Source organism: Ochlerotatus camptorhynchus, unplaced genomic scaffold (assembly GCF_037179485.1).
Source record: "Ochlerotatus camptorhynchus isolate MF236.1 unplaced genomic scaffold, CSIRO-AGI_Acam_v1.1 ptg000305l, whole genome shotgun sequence".
NCBI classification, from domain to species: Eukaryota; Metazoa; Arthropoda; class Insecta; order Diptera; family Culicidae; genus Ochlerotatus; species Ochlerotatus camptorhynchus.
This window is the reverse complement of record NW_027040793.1, coordinates 1,392,032-1,415,118: the sequence shown is the minus strand read 5'-3', so window position 1 is coordinate 1,415,118 and position 23,087 is coordinate 1,392,032. Positions and strand designations below refer to the sequence as shown.

General features: G+C 38.0%; 1 protein-coding gene across 5 annotated transcripts in view; it reads right to left on the bottom strand.

Moving 5' to 3' along the window:
* Window positions 1-23,087, bottom strand: part of Plc21C (Phospholipase C at 21C) — a 363,494-nt gene that overhangs the window by 69,263 nt on the left and 271,144 nt on the right. For all 5 annotated transcript variants that reach the window (XM_065228987.1, XM_065228988.1, XM_065228986.1 and 2 more), the window contains one exon: window positions 19,535-19,668. In XM_065228987.1, coding sequence (XP_065085059.1) covers window positions 19,535-19,668 — 134 coding nt within the window. The remainder of the gene's footprint in view (window positions 1-19,534; window positions 19,669-23,087) is intronic.

Below are 23,087 nucleotides of genomic sequence, written 5' to 3'. Positions count from 1 at the left end.
GTTGGTTCTAACAAGTGGCAAGCGAAGCATATGATTCGTAAGCAAGGACCTACACAGTTCAAACAAAACCTGTAAATTTCCGTTTAATTAAATGTAACAAATGGACTACATGATTAATAACGCATTTTTACATGTGGTTTGAAATATACCCGTCTTTCGTTTCATAATAATGTAATTTTACACGTGCTGTAAAGTTCAAATCTCATGTAATTTTCATACTGTTCTATGGCCATAATTGAGGTTATGTACCAAAAGCTTTGGGTTGTTTCTTTCAGAACGCAATCAATAAAATAAACGCTGCATTGTTTTTCCGCTGTTAAAATTTATTTTTATGATTATTTTCAAGAACATACTTGGATTGACGCTGATTTTTCAATGATAGATATTGAACATTTCTTTAACTTTTTCCGCTTTGTCTCTTCGAAAATGCATGTCGGAAGTGTACACTTCCGCAGAGGGGCGTGCGTTGCTTCTGAATGTCGCTGTCTCAGATGTTTTCGGAAAGGTTTATAAACACTTAAACACTGCTTCATAATTTTCGAACAAGCATTTTATCTTCCGGTGTATCCGAATATGTTCCGAGAAGCTTGAAATGTTCTCACACAGCTTATGTATTTAAAAAAAATACACTGCATTTTCACTTTTCATATTTTTTTTTCGACACTTACGCTCAACACGCACCAATGATAATGGCTGCTGAGATACTTTTCAGGTAACGCCAAGCACAGCACGGTGATACATTTTTAAGTTGAATGCATGTAAATTTATAGCGTATGTAACTGAAAAATTAATGTGTAGCGTAAAATTATGTGTCGTAAGAATGAAATTTAAATTGCAGCTGTAAAATTAAATGATAATGGATAGATTTTTAAGATATTAGTAATAATATTGTTATTTAAGTTTGTTTATATGGAAAGTTGTATTAGATTAAGCATTACTTTACTATTTATTACTATACATTACAAATTAGGTAATTTTCAAATATTTTTACTGTGTAGGCTGCATTTTGATGCTCATTTGTTCCAATACAGCTGGGCAATCAACTCAATTCTGCAGAACGTCAGCAACAAACATAGCTTTAGAGTGTCGCGACAAGTGTTGAATGGTTCTAGGTGTATTATTGAACAACGTTTCTCATAGGGGGCAAGCTAAAAGGATCACGCCACGGTTATCACCGAAGTGCCTAGCGAATGAATCTGCGTTGAACTGACCCGATTCACTCAATTTCATTATGATGAAAAGGGTTCCAAACAGCTGCACCATATTCTAATAAGATCGTACTAGGGAACAGTATAACGATTTAAGGTAGTACACGTCAGTGAAATCCTTACCTTTCTTAATGATTAACCTTAAAGATCTGGAGACTTTGTCTACCATGATCTGAATGTGCTATTTGAACGTCAGTTGTGAGTCCAAGATAATTCCCAGGTCCTTCACGTGACTTACTCGTTCACTTGAAATAGGGCTCTTTTTGGCGAGAGAAGGAGATTATCGAGCATTTGTTAGGGTGTTCCTGTCATGCGGTTCAAGTCACACCAGTCACTGAATCTATCAATCTGATTATGTAGAAACATAGCGTCAAGGGAATTGTGAGGAGAAAATCAAGAAGAATCCCTGGGAGATTTTGAAGAGAACTGTATTGAGATGATGAGGCGAATAGCAGGTGAATTCTGAGGGTAATTTCAAGAGAAATATAAACATAATATGAGGGTGTTCTGCAGGCTTGCTTCCACTCACTTGCTATAAAAAGAGAATTTTCAGAATTTTGAAATCATTAGATGTTATAATTATATTTTGCACTTGTTATATAAAAGAAGAGGTGAAAACGCAATTATTTGACACATAAAACCTGTCAAATTCGCTTTCAGATAGTCACCATCAGCAATTTTACGACTCGCGAGCGCTCGCTCTGAGTGAACGTTCACGAATCATAAAATCGATGATTGTGATACTCTGAAAGCAAAAGTGACAGATTGTATGTGTCAAACACTTGCCTTTCAACCTCTTCTTGTATCTAACAAGTATAAAATATTAGGTAGTGATGAAACGTCGCTAGAACTATTCCACAGCCGCAGGCAGTATTTGAGCAAAGTCAGGCGCACACTTTTTGCCTGTAGATTTGAAGGCATACTTCAAATCTCCACGTACATCATACGGGTTAAGGTTCAATTTACTTTGATGCTTTCTGGAAAATTGCAAAAGCAGTTTTTTTCCGACGCATTATTTCAGATTGCAAAAAGCTCGCACTATTCGATTTCTTTTGATATTTTACACAAAATGACGCGAGCTTTTTGCAATCTGAAACAATACGTCGGAAAAAACTGCTTTTGAAATTTTCCAAAAAGCATCAAAGTAAATTGAACCTTAAACAAAGAGTGTGCGTTTGACTTGCACTGTCGTTCATTTTCACTTCTATTCAATTTTCATACTACCGTACTCTAACGGAACTATCTACCTACCCTCTTCTAAGACCATTCTCTAGATAATCAATTGTCACACTAAAGCTTCATGTTAGATAGCATTTCCAACCAACTCTGAAAATCGCAAACTTCTCGTATGAAGTAACATAAAAACACTTTGAATGTATAAAATATCATTATGACATCTAATGATTTCAAAATTCCGAAAATCTTTTTTTTTTTTATAGCAAGTAAGTGGAAGCCACCCTGCTGTTCTGCGGCTAATTTCAAAGAAATACTAAGGGAGATTCAGAAGAGATCTTTATGTAATTTCCGAGAAAGCACCGAAAGAATCGTATTCTAAGATAAATGTTAAAAAAATTTGAGATGGGTTTAAAGGAAAGAAAGCTTCAAGAAAATTCAGAAGAGAATTACAAGGTATTCTGAGGAGAATTTGGAAGAATTTCAAAGGAGCGTTTTGCGTAAAGCTCAAAGAAAAGATTGAACAGAATTTTAAAGGAATTGTAATTAACTCTCCACTGCCCAAAAATGTGTTCTACTCTGCATAAATTCTTTCGAAATTTCATCAAGGCAATATGAAAAAAAGGTATTTTTTTATTATCTCGGTCAACTTGAAAAAATGTTTTATGCTGAGAATCATAGAAAAATCTTTTTCAACATCACTTCCAATTGAAGATAACTAGTGTATCTTCCCAACCATTGACATGACATCTGTAAATAAAATTTGTCCTAGCTCTTTAAATTTATCCCGCCAAATGAAGAGGGGCAGTAGAGGGCTTGGGCACAAGAGGGGTAAATCATAAAAAATGCCGAATAAGTAATGGCAACTAGGGTAGAGAACTACTTCGGCCTAATCGCCCATTTTGGGCCTATCGAGCAGAAATCTTCAAATAAATCCATGATTTCAGAGTAAACCACTCAATTTGTGCGTTTGGTACGATACTTTAGTTAATAAGCTAAGGAACAAAGTCAATGAGAACGCGTGATATGAAGGTTTGCACCCATTATTCAAAAAAAAAAAAAGAAGCGGTCCGACCGAATCATGTTTTATCTTCATCCGATAGGCCGAAGTGAATTCATTGGCCTTTGAATGGCGTTTCAATGCGTTAGGCCGAGTTTAGAATCCGTAGGCCGAGTTTAGCGTTAAGAAGCAGTGTTAGACTTTTGACAATATCTCAACGATTGGTTTCTCTTTATCAAATCTTACGGTACGTATGGAAAGGTAAATAAATTTAGAAACCATCAGTAATAATAACATTCCGTTTGGTGCTAAACTGCGCTAGAATAAGAAAGACTAAGTGCGGGTTGTGCTTAATAGGCCGGAAATGGGATAGTTAACCCTATGCATAAAAAAAAACAAGTATTTCTTTTGGAAAATAATAACTCTGTATTTTAAGAGCTGTATGGTATTCCAAAAGTTCTGCTACATACATTGATCATCCACATATTTTGAACTAACATGCTTCCGAGTCAGTAAAAAACCTATCGACCCATCAACTGGGACTAGGGACCAACGGTTTTACTTCGGCGTGATAAAAGATTTTATGCATCGCAAAATTCCGACGACGCCGACTGGAATTTAACTCAGGCCCTTTGGAGTGAGAGGCAGTCACGTTTACCACTACATCACCGGCGCCGTTGGATGTCTTCGTTAAGGATCTGTTCAATTTCTCTGGTGTTGTGTAGCTTCGTGGACATCTGCTTCTTCAACTATGATGGATTGCATTTTTTTTTTATTTCACGACACCTTTCCTCCTCTCGCTTTATCCTATAGACACCAGTTCCCCTACTGGTCGCAGTGGTTATGTCCTGAACAAAGGAAGGAAATAAGGGCCTGCTGTTTCAAAATCAATAGCTTATCAGATCTTCTTCTTCTTCTTTTTCGCATTTCAAGCTTATTGCTTATCGCATATTAGCTTATTGCGTGCTCTCAACATAGTGTTCTAGACAGTGCACAGTGGTTCAAAACCCCCCAAAACGTGCGTTTTTTATTTTTCGGAATGAAAACGACATTTTAGAAGGAAAGTGTCTTGAAAAGAGTTGCAGAGTTTTCAAAGGGCTATCGTTTGGTGCTGAGATATTGCTGATCTATCCACCAAGAAGGGCAGGGCAAAATTAAAATTTTACAAACTTGCTCAAATCATGTTGGTGTCTTCAGCAAAGTTGTAGATTGTGTCAAATAAAACAACTTTGCTAAAGACATCAACTTCGTAAAACGATTGCGTAACAAGTTAACGAACGTTTTCTTTAAATGACCCCCCAAAAACAGTTTTTTTTTAAATAACTTTTTGGACGCGATTTTATCAACAAGGTTTGTTCAAGAAAGTTATTCGCAATCACAAACACACATTTGACCCGAAGACATTTTACCTCTCTGACCATAACTGTCAAAGTTATAAACAATATTATAGTCAAAATACGCATTTTTCACGTCGACACACCATAAAAACCGGTGAAAACCGGCAAACCAAACAATTTCCATTCGAAAGATACGCATTCAAACTACAAAACATCATTGGTTTCATCTTGTTCTATAATGTTCCAACGGACATATAAGATTTTTACAAATTGTTTAGTTACATTTATATATTTAGTCTATATTTCTTTGAGGAATACTATGTGCTAAAAAATAACATAAGCTTTAAAAGTTATTCAACCGTTATTGATCTCGTTGTGTGTATCAATCAAATCTGAAATAAGAAAAAAGCAATAGAAAATTAATGTTTGCCCGAACGATTACGATTTGAGCTTTGTACATACCTCACCATTCTTCTAAAATGTCGTTTTCATACCAAAAAATAAAAAACGCACTTTTTGGGGGGGGGGGGGGGTTTTGAACCACTGTGCAGTGCTGCAAAATATCAACATCAATACCTACAAAATGCTTGATTTCACTAGCCACCTGATGTCAGTATCAGCTCACACAGTTAGAATATCGATATCATTCGCCTAAATGCCAGTGCGCAAATGCCATTGACATCGTAAAGAACCACTGCTATTCAAAGTTCTGCCGCAAATGTTTCTTATACACGCTAGCTAATCGATTACCGATCTGTAGAAAACTCATCAATAATAGTTGAAGATGCTAATTTTCAAATAACAGACTAAAATGGTAATTTTTATACGATAGATGAGGAGATGAAAGCATGGAGTTGATAGTTCCGTTAGATTACGTCGGTGTGAAAATTGTATATAGAGAGTAGAAAACAAGCAAGGACAACTTTTAGAAAGGTAGAAATCGAGTTAATCATCTCTCTTTACCAAACTCCCCCGTTGCGTTGGAGAGGGATGGTGAGGGGTATCCCCTCGCCACCACTGGCAAAAAGAGATGATCACCTACTAGTTCATGTTACCACTTTAGTCTGTTATTTGAAAATTAGCATCTTCAACTATGTAAATCGTTAACTTCACGCAGAAGTAATACAAACAAATAGTAAAAGTACCTAACTCGATATCCTACGAACATCAGTTTCGGAAGTGAAATTCAGTGCTAGACCAATATCTTACGACAATTGGCATTGTTGGCAGTACGCAGCATTGGTTCCAGAAGCACTTCCATTGTTTTTAATTGAGAGCTTTCGATGGCTGTATCATTTTTAAGTTCAAGCATGCCCAGGGAAGTCGAGAAAGCATCCAACCCGAAAAATTCCTGATCCGAACCGGGAATCAAATCCAGTCACCTCTAGTATGGTCTTGGTTTGTAGCTGTGCCTTTACTGACAGAGCTAAGGGCGGCCCATCAGATATGTAATACTCAATAAGAAATTTAATTTTAGCTTCCGTCAGCTGACCAACAATTAAGATGTCAACTGAATTATTGCTCAGGCACATTGAATGGTACATTCGGTAACCGTGCTTGTGTGCTGGGAATTTCAATTTGTGGTTCACATCTTTACCCCAACAAGAAGTTATGCAGGGTCACCCACAAACACACAATGCATACTTGTTTCATCGTAAGTAAACACAACTTTCGTCTCTTTGGTAAATACGAGGACACCTTTTCATAGCTGCACGTAGCAAAGAACCAATAACATCATGCTACGCCTACTGGCATACCAGCGCCACCTACAACGACCATTTTACCCCTATTCCATCCACACAGATGTGTCTATTGGGTCGTTCCCAGCTGGGAGAGGTCGTCTGGAATGGAGTTGTTTTCATTTCCTCCTAACGATGCGTTTGTGGTTTTATTCGTTCCATCACATTTCTTCTATACACGTGCGTATACATACATACATACGTGCATGAATACACAGGATATGCTGTCTTCGCTTTTTGGGAAATTGGTGCGGTAGGGCTTGTTTATTACCTTTCCTTCTAGCTCCCCGTGCTATTTCAGATTGAGGTAGAGGCCTGGAGTGTAACATTTTACTGCTGATGACATATTGCCTGATGTAATTTGCTGCTTGTATGGTTCCGTACTATTTAGCAGAGATGATTGTTCCGATATTCATGAGCCTTTTAGGGATTTTCTGGACGGCGACTTGGGGCACAATATTAAACTTGACTAACTCGATGTGCAATGAACAGCTGGCGGTTACCGCCAAGTTTGATTTCATGTATTTTTCCTTTTACGCACAGTCTCATAAACTTCAGCCGACAAACTCTAATAAACAACGAACACCAACATAAATCAAACGATAAGTCAAGCTTTTAGATAAATTGTAAGCACCACTCATAAGCTCCCATTTCCTATTGCTAGTGGTGTGCCTTGTTAGAAATCCAGCGAAAAGTTGAAGAAGTTGTTGGCATTTGCCCTTGGTTTGGCCTCCCGCTGATGGTTCCATTGAGCCGCAAAAAGTGCGCTCCTCCATCCCCGACCCAGAACGCTGACGGCGTTGCCCTATGTTGACATCAACAGCAGCAACAGAATAGCATGATTTACACTCTGCTAAACGAAGAGAAGAGCAAACAGATCCGTTCACAACTGAAAAGGCTCCATCTCATTTAGGGGGAAAACTTTCTTGAAAATAAAGAAAAGCCTTAAACCAACGTTGCTTGCGGTCAACAACGGTGGATATGGAAAAGGAACCTCCCAAGCTCAAGTGCACACACAAACACAAATCCAAGACCAGCAGCAGAAAAGTCTTATTTTCCAGATCACTGAATCTAGTCCCAAGTTTTCCCTCCTGCCTTGTCTCGCCGCGAGCTCAAAGAAGTATCAAATTATTAAGCTGTTCCGAACGACGCGTCTGGAAATGGCCATTGTGAGGTATTAGAGCAGTTTCTCTGCTCTCTCTGTCTCTATCTCGGAGGTTTATTCATCTTTCTTTTTTTGCGCTTTTTTCGCCATCATAAATATCGGATTTCATAAAACATTAACTTGATACACAATTGCCATCGGGTGCTCAAGTGGTGCCAGCAGCAGCGTGCGGTGATGGCACTAAGCCCCAGAAAGCGCTCGTTTCTCTTCAGGTTTTGTTTTCGAACCGAGCCGTGCCCCTCGAGGGGGTTATATCAATCCGGAGGAAGGTAACGGGAAATGAATTGAAGTTGATATTTTTCTTTCGTGGTGGTTGTTCTCGATAAATCGGATATATTGCGTTGGTAATTGGTAAAGTTGTGGTGGTGTGTTTTTCTTACCATTTACTTATTTACTTATTTTTATTTGCTACCTCCGTGTTGAAAGTGGTTGCATCTACAGTACACGTAGGTAAATAAATATATTCCTTACACCTCCGGGGGAGAAGACAGTTTCATGCTTCACGGGACTAATCGAAGGTAGTTTTTAGAGAAAATTGTGTATGAATAGCTTAAAAATAATTATGCATGATGATGAAAAATTCCACATTTTCACTCCACAGTGCACAAATGGTTAAAATCGGGTCCTAATTAGCCTCCCAAAATTCTAACTCATTTAGTGAGAAACTGACTTGCCACAATCCATTTGAATTTTATGTGGAAACGAATACGGGAGGACCTATTTTTTATATCAGTCACCATATTACTCTGCTTTGAAAAACGATAACTATGCTTGTAGCAAATTTTATCTGCTACCACTTTGTTGAAGGCCACTTTTTGATCAATTGTAAGCAACAAAGTTTATTAGTAACTCAAGTCACTGATGTCTCATGATTATGCTCAATCAACTGTTCAGCACGCAAAATTGGTTTTTCTGGCGTGTTTAATAGAGCCCAAAAATCATGGCTACTATGTCACACTAAAGAATACAGTTTTACCAACAAAACAGCTACTTGATCAGGGCATCTTTAGCGGTGGTATGAACCGATCCAAATTTATGTCACATTTGAACCAGCTAAAATTAATAAGATCAAGCCAAAATAGATCAAATTTTGTGCGTTCGCACCGGTTGGTATATTTTTGGCCGTTCTACTTCAAACGTCAAAACCCGAATCAAAACCAACTCACACCCTGATTTCGTGATCAGCCATTTTTTAATCTCGTGCGCATTCGTACACGGATTTACAGGCAATCACCGTGAAATTGACCTCCGATGGATGTCTCCGGGATTGATGTGCGGCTTTAACTAAAAGCCTTGAATTGCTCGTCCTCCTGCTCCTCGTGCTTCCCAGTGAAATAATAATAAAAACCTGTATTTATTGAAATTCGTCTGGTATGTTGTTGCGTGTTGGGTTTTGGCCCAAGTCAGAAACTGGATAATTCCCTGGGGGGTACCCGGAACATACCAGAATGTGGCCAATGTGAATCTAAGCACTATATTTCATTTGAACTGATCTTGCTTTTAAATTTCTGCGAGATTTTATGTGTCAAATCACAGGGTTTGGACCATATCAGAAACTAGTCACTTCCCTAGGGGTTCATGAAAGATGCCTAGAAGTAAGAAAGGTGGTCCTGGGCACATTATTTGACTTCCATTGATCGTGCTTTTGAAATCTAATGTGATTTGCTATGTGGCGCATGATGGGTTTTGGATTAAATCAGAAACTGACCATTTTCTTGGAGGTGCCCGGAACATATCCGATAGGGGTCAACATGATTCTGTGCACTATATTTGACTACCATTGATATTGCTTTTGAAATCTAGTGTGATTTGATGCGTCACATGATGAGTTTTGGACCAAGTCAGAAACTGGCTACTTCCCTGAGAGTTTCCAGAACATGCCCGGAAATTGCCAAGGTGGTCCTGGGTACTTTATTTGATTACCAATGATTTTGTTTTTGAATTCGTATGTGATTTGATGTGTCGCATGAAAGGTTTGCAATCTCCAGAACCGGTTGAAGGAATCCAAAAGTTTTCAATAGCGTTCAATGGGACCACAGTACCTTTCATTTGGCGCTAGTTGTGTCCAAGTCGGTGCAGCAGATGCTGACAAGCATGAGCGTATTCTTTTCGTTACACACATGAACACACACATACATTTTCCGATGTCGTTGAGCTGAGTCGATTGACATAAAAAACTCGGCCCTCCGAGCCTCGGATCGAAAGTTGGTTTCCCAAGCGGTATATATATACCACAGACAAACAGACATATCACTCGCAAGTTGTTCATCGAATAAGCATTTAACGGTCAATTTAAAATTATCGTAGTTGGTAGTACCACCACCTGTGGCGCGCATAGTCCAACCAACCAATTAGATCGCCGCTAAAGATGCCCCAAGGGCTCGGTCTTGGTCTGTTCCAAAATTTTAGACCAAACCAACCAATTGGATCGCCGCTAAAGATGCTCTCATGCCATAAAATTATGACATTTGGCTGAAAACCGATAGCCTACAAAGTTGTAGCTTAGAAAATTTACCATTAGAATAGCTATAGAACTTTTTAACAATACACCATGGAAAAAGTGTAGAAAACTAGGAACAAAAAATTTGGTTTTCCCATAGTATTTTTCATAAATTTGTTGAAGCTAAGCAGCACCCGACTTGAAACCGTGCATTGTGAGGCGAACATTTGAAAGTTTGCATCGGTCTAGTGGCCACCCCAAAGCTTTTATAAATTTTCGGGGTTTTTCCGGTTTTCCCGGTATATACGAGATGATTTTTCCGGTACATAACAAAGTTAAAATTGAGTTCACAAGTGCCATTGAAAATCTGAATCTGTAATAATCAATCTACGAAAGGACAACGATTCAGAAATCATATCCAAGTATAAATAAAGAGAGAAGTATTAGTAATTTCCATTTAATGATGAAGTAGGCCGTGCGACTGGAATGACGTGTATTGATTTGGCTAAAAAAATCTCTCTGTTTTTATGGATTTTATAAATTTGAACAATTTAACTTAAAAATTGATCGAGTGAAAAGATCTGACTTCGGATTTGGTTTCCGGAACATACTACCGGTGAAAAAATAGAAGAAAAGGAAGATTTTTCTCGGCGTTCATAGGGAGCAGTGTGCTGAAGAGTATGTGTCTGAAGGATGAAAAGTGGCAGAAACTGATAGGCAAACTGAAGGCCATCGTGATTTTGAATCAAGTTCATATGATTTTGAAACAACTAGAAGCCATAAGATTACAATATTCAAGAAGAGATACGAAAAACATCGAAAAGTGATAGAGAAAGAGAGAGAAGAGTATTCCACTACAGATGCCGATTATTCAACAGGACTCAACGAGAATCGAGATGACAAAGATTCAGCAGCAAGGACACAATACATAAGTGGTGAGATCCATCTGATTACAACTAGATATAAAAAATATGAAATGCATCCTACTAAATATGTGCCATCTACATATGTGCCATGTACACGCAGTACCAATATACATTTTATATCGGTACTACGTGTATGCGGGGCTTGTTGTAAGTGAAAGTAACCTCGGAATGGACGTGAGTGACCAGGCATTCTGAAATGGGTTACTGAATCTCAACAGATTTATCACCTTTCAACTTCCGGGCTAAAATTGTTTGCAATGGGATCAGTATAAGATAATAATAAATTATATTGCAAACATTTTTCTTCCATAAAAACACTGCCGAACAGTGGAAGTTGGATTGTATATACATTAGTAATTAGTAATTTCCATTTAATTACACTACCTTATATGCTCATCCTTGACAGAAACGAGTATTTCGTTTATATGTGTAGACTTCTTCAGTGTCTTGTATTAATACTCGATTCATAGTCCCAATTAGCTTGTTCAATAATTGATGAAGGTTTGGGTCACGCAAATGATTTGAAGTTTGACAAGTTGATCTAGATTAGCTAGATTAAATTAGCTTAGCCAAATTCCTAAGATTTACGCAGGCACACATTTAGAAAATATCATACAAATTTAGATGCTTCGAAAGCAACAGATGCGAGTGTCACTCTTGTTATGGCACAAAGCTCAGTAACAAAAGCAAGAATTTCAATTAGATTCCCAAGGCTGAAAGTCTCTCCAATATGTATGTATGTGTATGTAAGTAGCCACCATCCTAGCTTGGGTCTTGCCCTGCATGCGGCTCCACTCAACAGCAAGATCAAATTTCGTCATCATTCTGAATTCAACATACTGCTGTATGAAGGGCCAAAAGGGGTTGGACGGGCCCGTAAGCAGAGACACTTACGCGAAACCCACGGGATTAAGAGAATCTCCTTCCAACAATATGATCCAACAAAACAAATAACGAAATTCGCAATACATGTTTAGCTTTCCACGGGATGGTTTGTTTAAGAAGAGCGCGTCAAATTCATCGCAACTGTTGAAGTAAAATGTAACTATCTAAAATGACAGTACACATTCCCTCCTAGACTAACAAGGCTGAAAGTCTCTCCAATAAAGCAAAAAAAAAATCAATTCGATCAAATACGCCTAGTCGGTCTCTTATTTTTACATAATAAACGGTTAACGTTTTATCATTCGCGTCAAAGGTGAAGCGTCGGCGAGAAGTACTATGTGCGAAGAAAACATTCTGTAAAATGATTTTCTTTGATACCTATAACAAAAACATAGAAATGTTCAGAGCTATTGCATTGTATTTGCCGCAAAGATATTCCTCGGAAATGGTTGCATATTACAAACTCATATTTAGACAGCAAGGTATTCCATTAATGGTGGATGAAGGCCAAATACTAAATGCTACTATGTTCGTTAAAATAAATGAGTTGATAAAATGTAGATATGAGTTGCATAATAAATTTCGCCTCCCAGGAAGAAGACAGGTTTTGCAGTAGAGAGGGGCAACAGAATTTAAAAATCTTGATATTTATTTTCTATGTTTGAACTTCACATTGTAGGGTCACAATTATTAATCACCCACTGAATTTAATTGCGTTACTACTGTGTTGCTACACACAAATGCAACTTTGAAGCTTACTTGGAAGATGCCTTGAATAAGTAGTAAGTTTTCTGGCTGAATTTTGGAGATTAGTGAGCATTCTTGACATTGCTGAAATTACGATAGCATCATAAAATTGCGGTATTGCTAGTGTAAACGATTGTTTATTAACTCTTGATCGCTGGAAAAACTTATGATGAGGGAAAACAATGTTTTTCGGTGAAAAATATTCAAAGAAATACTTAAGTGATTTTTAGTAAACTTTAAAAAAAAGCGTTGGTTGTAAATGATATCTTACATGAAGCTTTAGTGTGATAATTTATAAAGAGAAAGGTCTGAAGAGGGTAGGTAGATAGTTCAGCTAGAGTATGACAGCATGAAAATTTAATAGATATTGAAAATGAGCGAAGGGCCTTTAATGCGACAGTACTAGCCAATCGCGAACTTTTTTGCCTGTAGATTTGAAGAAATACTTCAAATCTTCTCATGCATTGATGAGTTAGGTAAAGAAGTGCACGTATGACTAGTACTGTCGCATTAATGGCCCTTCGCTCATTTTCAACATCTATTCAATTTTAATACTGCCTGACTCTTGCTGAACTATCTACCTACCCTCTTCAGACCATTCTCTCCATAAATTATCACACTAAAGCTTCATGTAAGATAGTATTTAGCGTAAATTTAGCGCTTAGCTGTTGACAGTGAAAAAAAAGAAAAGATTGTATTTCCAATCTAAAACTTTAGCGTAAATTTAGCGCTTAGTTGTTGACAGTGCAATATCTAAGAGGAAGAGGAGACAATACGGGGGCGAAAACGAACCGCTTTTCTGTCAAACGTGAACCAGCTTGTGATTGGCCGATTTGAAGTGTGTAAGATAGAGATCGTGATAGATATAGAGATAGAGATTGAGATAAAATAGTAAGAAGTCTTCTTTTCTTTTCTTTTCTTCTTTTCCTTTATTTAACATCGGTCTCTGTTCCGCAATCTAGTGCCAATCACCGACGGACATCGAATGCCATCCATTGACGGCAATCGAATGTGCAGGAAGGCAGCTTCCACACCTGCGTAGGATATCGCACCCATTCAACACACATGGGCCGGGACCAACGGCTTTACTTCCCTTCCGAAGGAAGACGTGACCAGAGATTTTTATGCCTCAGAAAAATCCCACCGACCTCGACTGGGATTGAACCCAGACCCATTGGGGTGTTAGAAAATAGTCACGCTTACCTCTACACCACCGGCGCCGGCTTAGTAAGAAGTCAGTTGTCTCTTCTTCCTCTTAACTTAATATCAACAAGGCTATCAAAAACAACTCACAGTTGAGTACACGTTATTTTGAGGCCACTCATTTTTGAGTCGAAAATCACTCAAAAATGGGTAAACATGCTTTTACTCAAATTTGAGTAAACGTGCCTATGGAGGAAACTGGGTAACAGTTACTCAGATTTGTCAACTGAGTAAACCTTACCCATTTCAATAGTAACAAATGAATGCCCCATGAATGATTTATATATAAATTATTTCGTCCAGGATGAATACTAAAAAATCATTAATAAAATAATAATTCTGTATTTATTGACACCAAAGAACTATTTGTTAGAGTTGTATACCTCACCAACTAGCTGCTGATAACTTTTACTCTCCAGGCTACTACGGAGCTGCTCCATCCACTTCTATAAACTATGTTTAGACTCACTGCGCAAAAATCTCCTGTTTGTAACTTCAAAGTACGCCATTTTGAACTTAGGCAAAAAATATATTAGAACCATTTACCCTGAATCTGGGTATATTCCACTCATCGGAGCAAAACCAGTCTACTCATTTTTGACAACTCCATACAGCATGCACAAATGAGTGCTATCCACCCAGTCACTGAGCAGCCTCAAAATAGCGTGTGAGTAAAATTTTACTCAGAATTGGAAAACATTAGCAGTTTTAAATTAGATTAGATTTTTTTTTTAAACTGGTGGTTATGGCAAAACAGAATATAATATTTCAGGCGTAACATTTGATAACGGCACAAAAGCTTTTGTAAGAAAACTTTTTAAGGCCTTTCGGAAAGGTGAAAGGAGCATGGTTTCTGCAGTTTATAAGAGGCGGTATGAAATTGAATAAATACACAAAATCCAGTGGAAGCATTTATGGTTGACCAATCTGTGAAAAATCTTTTATCGTTACTTACATGGTGGTACTTGATTGCAAAAATTGAGGGAACAACCATCGACCGATGGTGATCTGGTATTCCATGGATTTCTTCCATCATGGTCAGATCAAAATTTACAGAGGAACTATAGAAGGCTTGAAAGCAATCACGATTGGAGACTAATGAAGAAGGACCAACCTCCACCGTCATGTACTCGTAATAGAGACTCATGAATCTTGTTTGAGGATTTCGGTCGAGCAGCATCTCAAAGTGTTCTATTACCAAAGGATTCATTACTTCACACCGGAAGAGAAACCGGAAGGACAGTTCCGCGAAACGATCTGTCAGTGGGAGAACACCCGCGAGTACTTCGAGGCTCATCGTATGCGTCGAGTGCATACAGCCAATCGCGATTCGGAGGCAACGGTAATGAACCCATTGCAGCTTGAGGATATGTGTCTTTGCCTTGGATTGAAAGCAGAAGCTACCGTACTCTAAAACCGAAAGGATGGTTGTTCGGTACAACCTGATCAGATCTTTCGGGTGGGCTCCCCACCAAGCTCCGGTAATTGTACGAAGAAAATTAATCCTTTGCTGGCATTTTTGTTTCAGATACGCAATATGTTTTCCCCATGTGCATTTGGAATCGAACCAGACACCTAAATACTTTGAGTGATTGTTTTACCCATTAGCTGAAGCTGTAACTGTGCAGGATGATGCTTCCTAGAAAAAACAACCAACTTAGTTTTCTCCAGAGAGAATTCGATACCCAGCTTCATAGCCCAAGTAGACAAATTGTCTAAGGTATCTTACAATGGTCCTTGCAGGTCCGGTGCACTTGGTCCTATAACGGACACAGCGCCGTCATCTGCAAGCTGCCTTAGCGAGCAATTTTCATCAAGACAACCATCAATGTCTTTTACATAAAAATATTATAAAGAAGGGGGCTTAAAAACATGAGCCCTGGGGGAGACCCATGTAACTAATTCGTGAAGTTGTCGAGTTTCCATGAAAAAAGCTCATATATTTCTCAGACAACAAGTTGCTCAAATAGTTGTTCATAATTGGTGAAAGCCCACTATCGTGGAGTTTATCCGAAAGGACATCGATACAAACAGAATCAAAAGCCCCCTTAATGTCCAAGAAATCAGAATCCATTTGCTGTTTGGCCTATGCGTCAGTTAAATTTCAGTTGAAAGCAACGCAAGACAGTCGCTCGTTCCTTTGCCTCTCCGAAATCCAAATTGTGTATATGAAAGTAATTGTTGGTAATTGCAATAAAACTAGTTCCATCGAAATAACCTTCAGCAAATCCTAAAAGGTACCGTCTATAAAAAACGATTTATTAAAAACAATGCACCAAACAATACTAACTACAGGTATACCTCGATATAACGTAGCTGTCGCTTTTGACTTCCATCGTCAATATCTCCCTAATAACAATTGTATAATACAAATTAATAGAATGGGGCGACCCCGGCGTAGTGGTTAGCATCCATACCTCTCACGCCAAAGTCACGAGTTCAAATCTCACCCCCGGACAAGTCACGAATGACCCAAGAGCGTTAAAGTGACTATAATAATAATAATAATAATAATAATAATAATAATAATAATAATAATAATAAAAAAACAAATTAATATTACCAATGGGTGGAGGATTATCTCATCTGTCCGATGGTGTTATTACTTTGCTTGTTTGAATGAACGTTTAAGAGAAGTCGACGATGGAAGTCAAAAGTGACAGTTACGTTATATTGAGGTATACCTGTAGTTGTACTCCTTTTTTTCCTTGATTTGTTTTCCGTCGATCTTGTTTACCTATCGACCCATGAACTCATGAACCGGAGACCAACGGCTTTACTTCCCCTCCGAAGGAAGGTGTGATCAGAGATGTTATGCCTCAGAACATCCCGGCGGCGCCGACTGGGATTGAACCCATGCCTGCTGGGGTGAGAAGTAATCACGTTTACCACTACATCACCGCTGTTACTAATTCTACTTAGACTTATTTCAACTCCTTCAACATATTAACTGTTAATCACCATGCTCCTCCATATCGGTATTTTTTAAAACTTGCGTAGCTAACATTTTCTTAAAAAAAAAGATTTTCCTCCCATTTTATCAGTTCTTAACCGATTTAGATGAAATAGCTTTAAATCGATCAGGAATTGGATCATTTTTTTTTATTTGCTGATTTAGTTGAGCATAGTTTTTGCCGAGTATTAAACGTGGGGTTAAAACTATTGTATTTTTCAAAATTACCCATAGCTCTAAGGAATCTAAAACTATTCAATTCCCGATCCCCGATAGATTGCAAGCTGTTTCATCAACATCGCTTCAGAAATGATGAAATGGTAGCAATATCTAATTTGTATACTAAATAGCTTTAGGTACCAAAACTATAAAAACATAATGTTTTAGCCGCTTGGGGGCAAACTGGAACCCATAAATTCTAAGATAATTTCTCATATAATCTATAGCATATGACCCTTTCGAACTGTTTCAGTATGTTGTGCAGTATGAATTTACAAAGAGAAGATTGTTTTTTCATACCACTGAACATATATCATGAAATAAATTTCATAGTTAAGAGAAACCTACACAAGTTTATTTAAATGGAGCCTTAAATTGTTGGCTTTTGAACACACAAATCATCAAAATCAGCTGATTTAGCGACGTTCAAAGTGTTGTCAAAAGTCTAAATCTCATTCAATAATAACGAAATTTTAAGAAAACGTTATTCAATGTATGAGAAACCAATAAAACAAAAATAAAACATAATTTTTAGAGGTTTTGTCCGGCCACTGTGCGCTGGTCAAATGTTTTGAGGATAATAAATTCAATTCATAACATCAGCTAACACGACTGTTACATTTTAGAATCTAATGATTTATAACAGATTACTCATATACAAACCTGTACTATAATCTTGCATTTCCTGGTGGGCTTAAATGATGAAGCATTGTCCTTCATAAAAAGGGACTGTTCTCCATTGCACATGCATGTTACTTTTTTCTCAGTACAATGGTTCAGATTGTTCCGAAAAAAGCACAAAACACAAATTTGCCTTCCATCTGTTCAAACCAATTCGGTTCCCCCATTATTGTTTTCAACGCTTTGAATAATGCCGAAACTTCAAAGTAAATCAAAAGCCTATTTGTTCCGTGCGTTCTACTTGAACATATCGAGCAGTTCCACACCAAATGACAAATCGATCAGACTCGGCGTTCTCCGTTTGGAATGAAACTTTTCAAGATTGTTTGTTAGCTTTAAAAGCGGATATTTTGAATCTAAAAAAAAAGAGAAAAATTGTGTATTCGATATTTTTTTACAAATCATAAATTGAAACCGTCACTTCTAATCAAAATAACGTCTGAGACAAAGTTTTCAGAAAAAAATATACATGGTAAAAAAGTCTAAATCATACTTAGATGTGTAAAAGCTTACAAAAACTTGTATAAACTTAAGTTCATAAATTTAACCAAAAGCTGTTTTCGTCAATTGTAAGTGTCTAAGTGTCCAACATGGAATTTTCACAGAAGTTTTTATGAGCTTATAAATAAAAAAACATTCATCAAATATTAAAAAGGATAAATTTAATTAATTTGTAATTAACATTTTAAACACTATTCTAGATTTTTCACCCAAAATTACTTGAATTCTTTTGCTATTTATATTTTTTTCTGAAAACGAATTAGTTTGTCTTACAACTTTGTCCCAGATGTTATTTCGATTAGGAGTGACGTTTTCATGTTCTGATTTGATGAACAATATCGAATGCACCATTTTGAATATTTTTGCATGATTCAAAATGGCCGAATGTTAGGTCAAACGTGAATGATCCAATCATGCAAAGTTTCATGCAAATCGGAAAAGGTCGAGTCAGAAATTCCTTTTCCTTGTACTATTTGGCCTGGAAATGCTCTAAGTCGTGTGAAATAGACAGTACGACAGCGCCCTCGCAGAGTGAAATGGAGATTGATGTAATTCAAAAATCCATTAGTGTAAAAAAGTTTTATTTCATGCTCGGTTTTCCGTTCACCGTTGTCAGCCGTGACATCGTCGTCAAACTCTCCCAAGGGCACCGTTGGTGTTCGTACTAGGGGACTGCTATCTGCTGTGGAAGGTGCGTTCACACGACGTGTAATGGTTTTACATCCGTTGAATAATTATTCAAAAGCAATCAAGGTCCAGGTTGTTTGCCAACCGAAGAGTGGCGACTGCTGGTTGGTTGGATGGATGGATGGATAGATGGATGGATGAAGTTACATTTAGATTCGGAAGTGGGAGTCATAGCAGCTGATTGCGTATTCAGTAAAAAAATTGAGCAAAAACTTTCACGCCATCGCGAACGCCGGAGGAAAACTTGAACTTGAAAGCTGAATAAATAATTTATGAATAGCACTTGTTGAGCGCTCGTGGTAGGCTCTAGGTTGTTGTACCATCAATTGTGTTCGGCTGATGGTGTTGTGTTCGTAAATGGAGGAAATTCATCCGAAAAAAGGCAAATGCAGTTATAAATAGATATGATTTGAAAATTAGATAATGAAAAAGAGTTTCTCTGGAAATCACCTACTTCCGAATAACCATCATTCTGACTGACCTCTTATCGCAATGTTCTGCATGAATTACACCGAAATACAGCACTTTGAAACAACGAACTCGTATGAAGCTAAGTACCAACGCTATTAAATGACTCAACAGTTTGCATGAAACGAGCGGGCATCATTACCAAGCAAACGAGCTCCCAACGCGACGCTTAGCCATTAAATAGTGTGTAATTTTCACTTACGTCTTCACGGGGACCTTTCCGCTCTTGTCGACCTGCAGGCAAAGTTTGGTGTACGCTTTCTGGAGGAACATTATCGCGGGCCCGTTCAGCTGAGTCAGATTATATGCCATCCGGATGAGCTCGTCGCTCCATAACTGCAATGAAAGAACCGAGAAAAAAAATGAAGTTTAGTGCTACTACATGAACATGTTGAAACAGGAAAATACACCGTGCACATCCTGAACGGAAGCGATGACCAAAAAGGCCAACGTTTGATCAAGCGAAAGGTAGCACCGTGGCAGCAAATGCTACAGATCTGGTGCCGTGGGCAGGTGAAACTTTTAATTAGTGTTTTTTTTTCTGGGCTAAGTTCTTCCCGGGAAGAATCCAGCAGTGAATGTTATTTTTCTGATCCAGTATGTTCCGTTGGCATCTCTATTTAAAGATGTTCATTGTCTGAATAAGTTACATTCCCCAGCAGAAAAAATAAAACATTTCCTCTATTATATTATTGAAAGTATATCTAGCATAGCAACTTGCACTGGCAGCAACGACGATAACCTCACCCTAAATAGTTCAGCTAAAATGAGAAAGTTATCTTTTCACCGGGGCGAAATGAAAGCATCAACGGAAGAATGCAGCCGGAAGCTGTTGCACATCAGGATATGAGTGAGTTGCACTGACCTACATTAAAACAGCTGTTTATTTTGAGTACACTCTCAGCGCAAAAAGAATACAGGCGAGGTGGATGAAGTTCCCTAGCTCATTACTGACATGTGGAAAAGTTGTGTTTCCCGTTTGTGTTGTTGCTGCTTTTTGACATTGGCAGTTTAACGGTGATGTTTGCTTTACTTGGTTGAGTATGTGAAGAAACTGTTGAGAATATTAGACGTTGCTTTGTGTATGAAATGTGTGTCCCTGTGTGTTTATCTGGATATGCAGCAACATATTGAGGAAACAACATGGTTTTTTTGTGATGCTTTATGTATTTTGTAATTTGATCATAATACGCCATTAACAACATTTTGTTACCAAAATAACAGAAAACTAGTGTAGAAGAGATAGCGGCGTAATTGCTTCTCAGCACAAAAAGCCTGGGTTCAATCCCAATTCAAGACCAACAATTGTAATGGCCTTAACTCCATTTTGTAAACAAACCTTGTAAGCCCATTTTCTCGCGAACCGCCCATTTTCTTGCAAACCTAAACCACAATCGGGTAGAGGAGAATTTCTCCTACCTGTTCATTATGTTGGTTTGCCTTTGCCGACTTCGGGTCGCGAGAAAATGGCCTTACAAGGTTTGTTTACAAAATGGAGTTAAGGCCAATTCAATTGTTGGTCTTGAATTGGCACCGCCGGGATTTTCTGAGGCATAACATCTCTAATCAAACCTTCCTTCAGAAGTTGCTCCTCAGTCCATGAGCTGATGGGTCGTTAAGTAGGGTCCGGGTGAGAGAGCTGCCTCCCTTACGTTGGTAGCATTGGTACTCAGTACGGAAAACAAGATCTAAGGAAAACAAACCAAGGAAAAAATAGTGTAGAAGAGATTTGACGTAATGCACCGATGCCAAATCTGATCAGAAGAGATGCTTTCGATACACCGGGAGAAATATTCGCTTTATGCATTCCATTTAATGAAATTAAGTCGTCCCCTTTGTGAAAAAAATAGAAGAGTGTAAGCCGCATATGAAAATAGCATGCCAGACCGGCATTTTCTGACCGAATTTTTCCAGATCAACAGTTCTATCTGCAGCACACAGTGGATCCAAAGTCTTCTTTAGGAGGAAACAATTGTTTACGAATAAAACATTATTTTTTTTGGAAAATAGTATATTCAAGTTCATTTGTTTTAGCCAATCTTTTAATGTGAGTGAAATTAGGGTGGTCTCTATGGTTATGGAGCGCTAAATATCAACTTGTTAGTTGTTGGAGATAGACCGGCACATTGTTGAACAAAGTTGTAGAGCAGTCAATTTGAAGCAACTTTGCTGGAGACACCAATTGTCTATCTCTAATTTTTCAAGATTTATACTAGTTTGTTAACAGTATCGTAGGGTGACCCCAAAAATTGTTTTTATTAAATTAAGTTTCCATGCAATGATATCTCGTTATTGATTTATTCTAAAAACATTCAGAACTTTTGATGGCATTTATTTTATGAAAAAAAAAAACAACCTGCTTTTTCATTTAGTTAGAAAGTTACAAACGATTTTCGTTAAAAAAAATAAGACACGTAAGCAAAATCCGGGGGCAGCGATGTGCAGCCAAGTAAAAATTAATTTGAGAATTCTTAAGCATATTTTGCAAGAGGTTTGGTGAAGGCAAGAGGTTTGGTGTCAGCGTCAATTTTTGAAAATTAAAAGAAACGTTTTATGATGGGCCTTCCACTGTGCAAATGTTAAACATAATTGATTAAATTCATTAAAAACATCAAAAAACAAAACTTTATTTAAACAAATATGTACAAAGGTGGACAACTGAAACTAAATATTATAACTGATGGAATAATGTTTATTGAATTAACTAAATTCAAGGTAAAAAATTTATCGACCCAATACACTCGTTTACACGACTTGAAAAATGTTTAGGGTTCCAATAATTTGTTGATTTTTCAAAATTATTTTTAAAACTCCAAAGAAATGCAGAATTATTTCTAACAAAATCAGAGAAAATCTTAGAAAACACATGACATCAAAACCTTGAATTTATTCTGCGAATAAGTCCAATGTTGTTCAAGTTGTACTCCTGGGTAATTCTAAGGAGAATAGCTGGTTTGAACAGTCTGCAGTCTATACTGCGAAGGGTCCGCAGATCCTGTTGTTGTTTCTGTTGGTTCGCTTTTGAGAACCATTTTCACTGGGTCGTCGTGCGGCATTCTTACGACGTGCCCAGCTCACCGTAGCCGCCAATTTTTTACAATGTCGACGATGGATGGTTCTCCCAGCAGCTGGTTCAATTCGTGGTTAATTCGCCTCCTCCACGTTCCGTCATCTTTCTGCACTCCACCGTAGATGGTACGCAACACCTTCCATTCAAAAGCACCACGAGTCCTCCACGAGCATTGTCCAGGTCTCGTGGCCGTAGAGGACCACCGGTCTAATCAGCGTCTTGTAGATAGTCAACTTCGTGTTATGCACCGTCGAGAGTTTTGAGCGAGTTAACAACCCCACATAGCAACGACGCGATATGCTGACGATGGCATCGTTCATGTGGAATATCGTACACCGTCTTTGGCAACAACGATGGTGATATCGACGGAGGATTGTTTATGCTGAGTAGATTCGACCGTCGTGGGACCATTATTGCTGACTAAGATTCTCAGCATGGACTTCGAATACATTTAGTAAAGGAATAAAACTCAGCCTTGCTTGTGCAGTAGTACCGTACGTGTCGGTTTTAATTTTTTAAAACCGCTTCCAACGTAGAATAAGTTAACTGGCGCCCGAATGTGGGACCTTCGTGTGAGTGTTAATCCAGTGAAAATCTAAAAAGTGGTGCAACAAAAAAGTTCTCCATTTAAATGGTAGCAAGAGCCGTACTGGAGAAATTAACGGTAGTGAAAAGCAAATCTGGT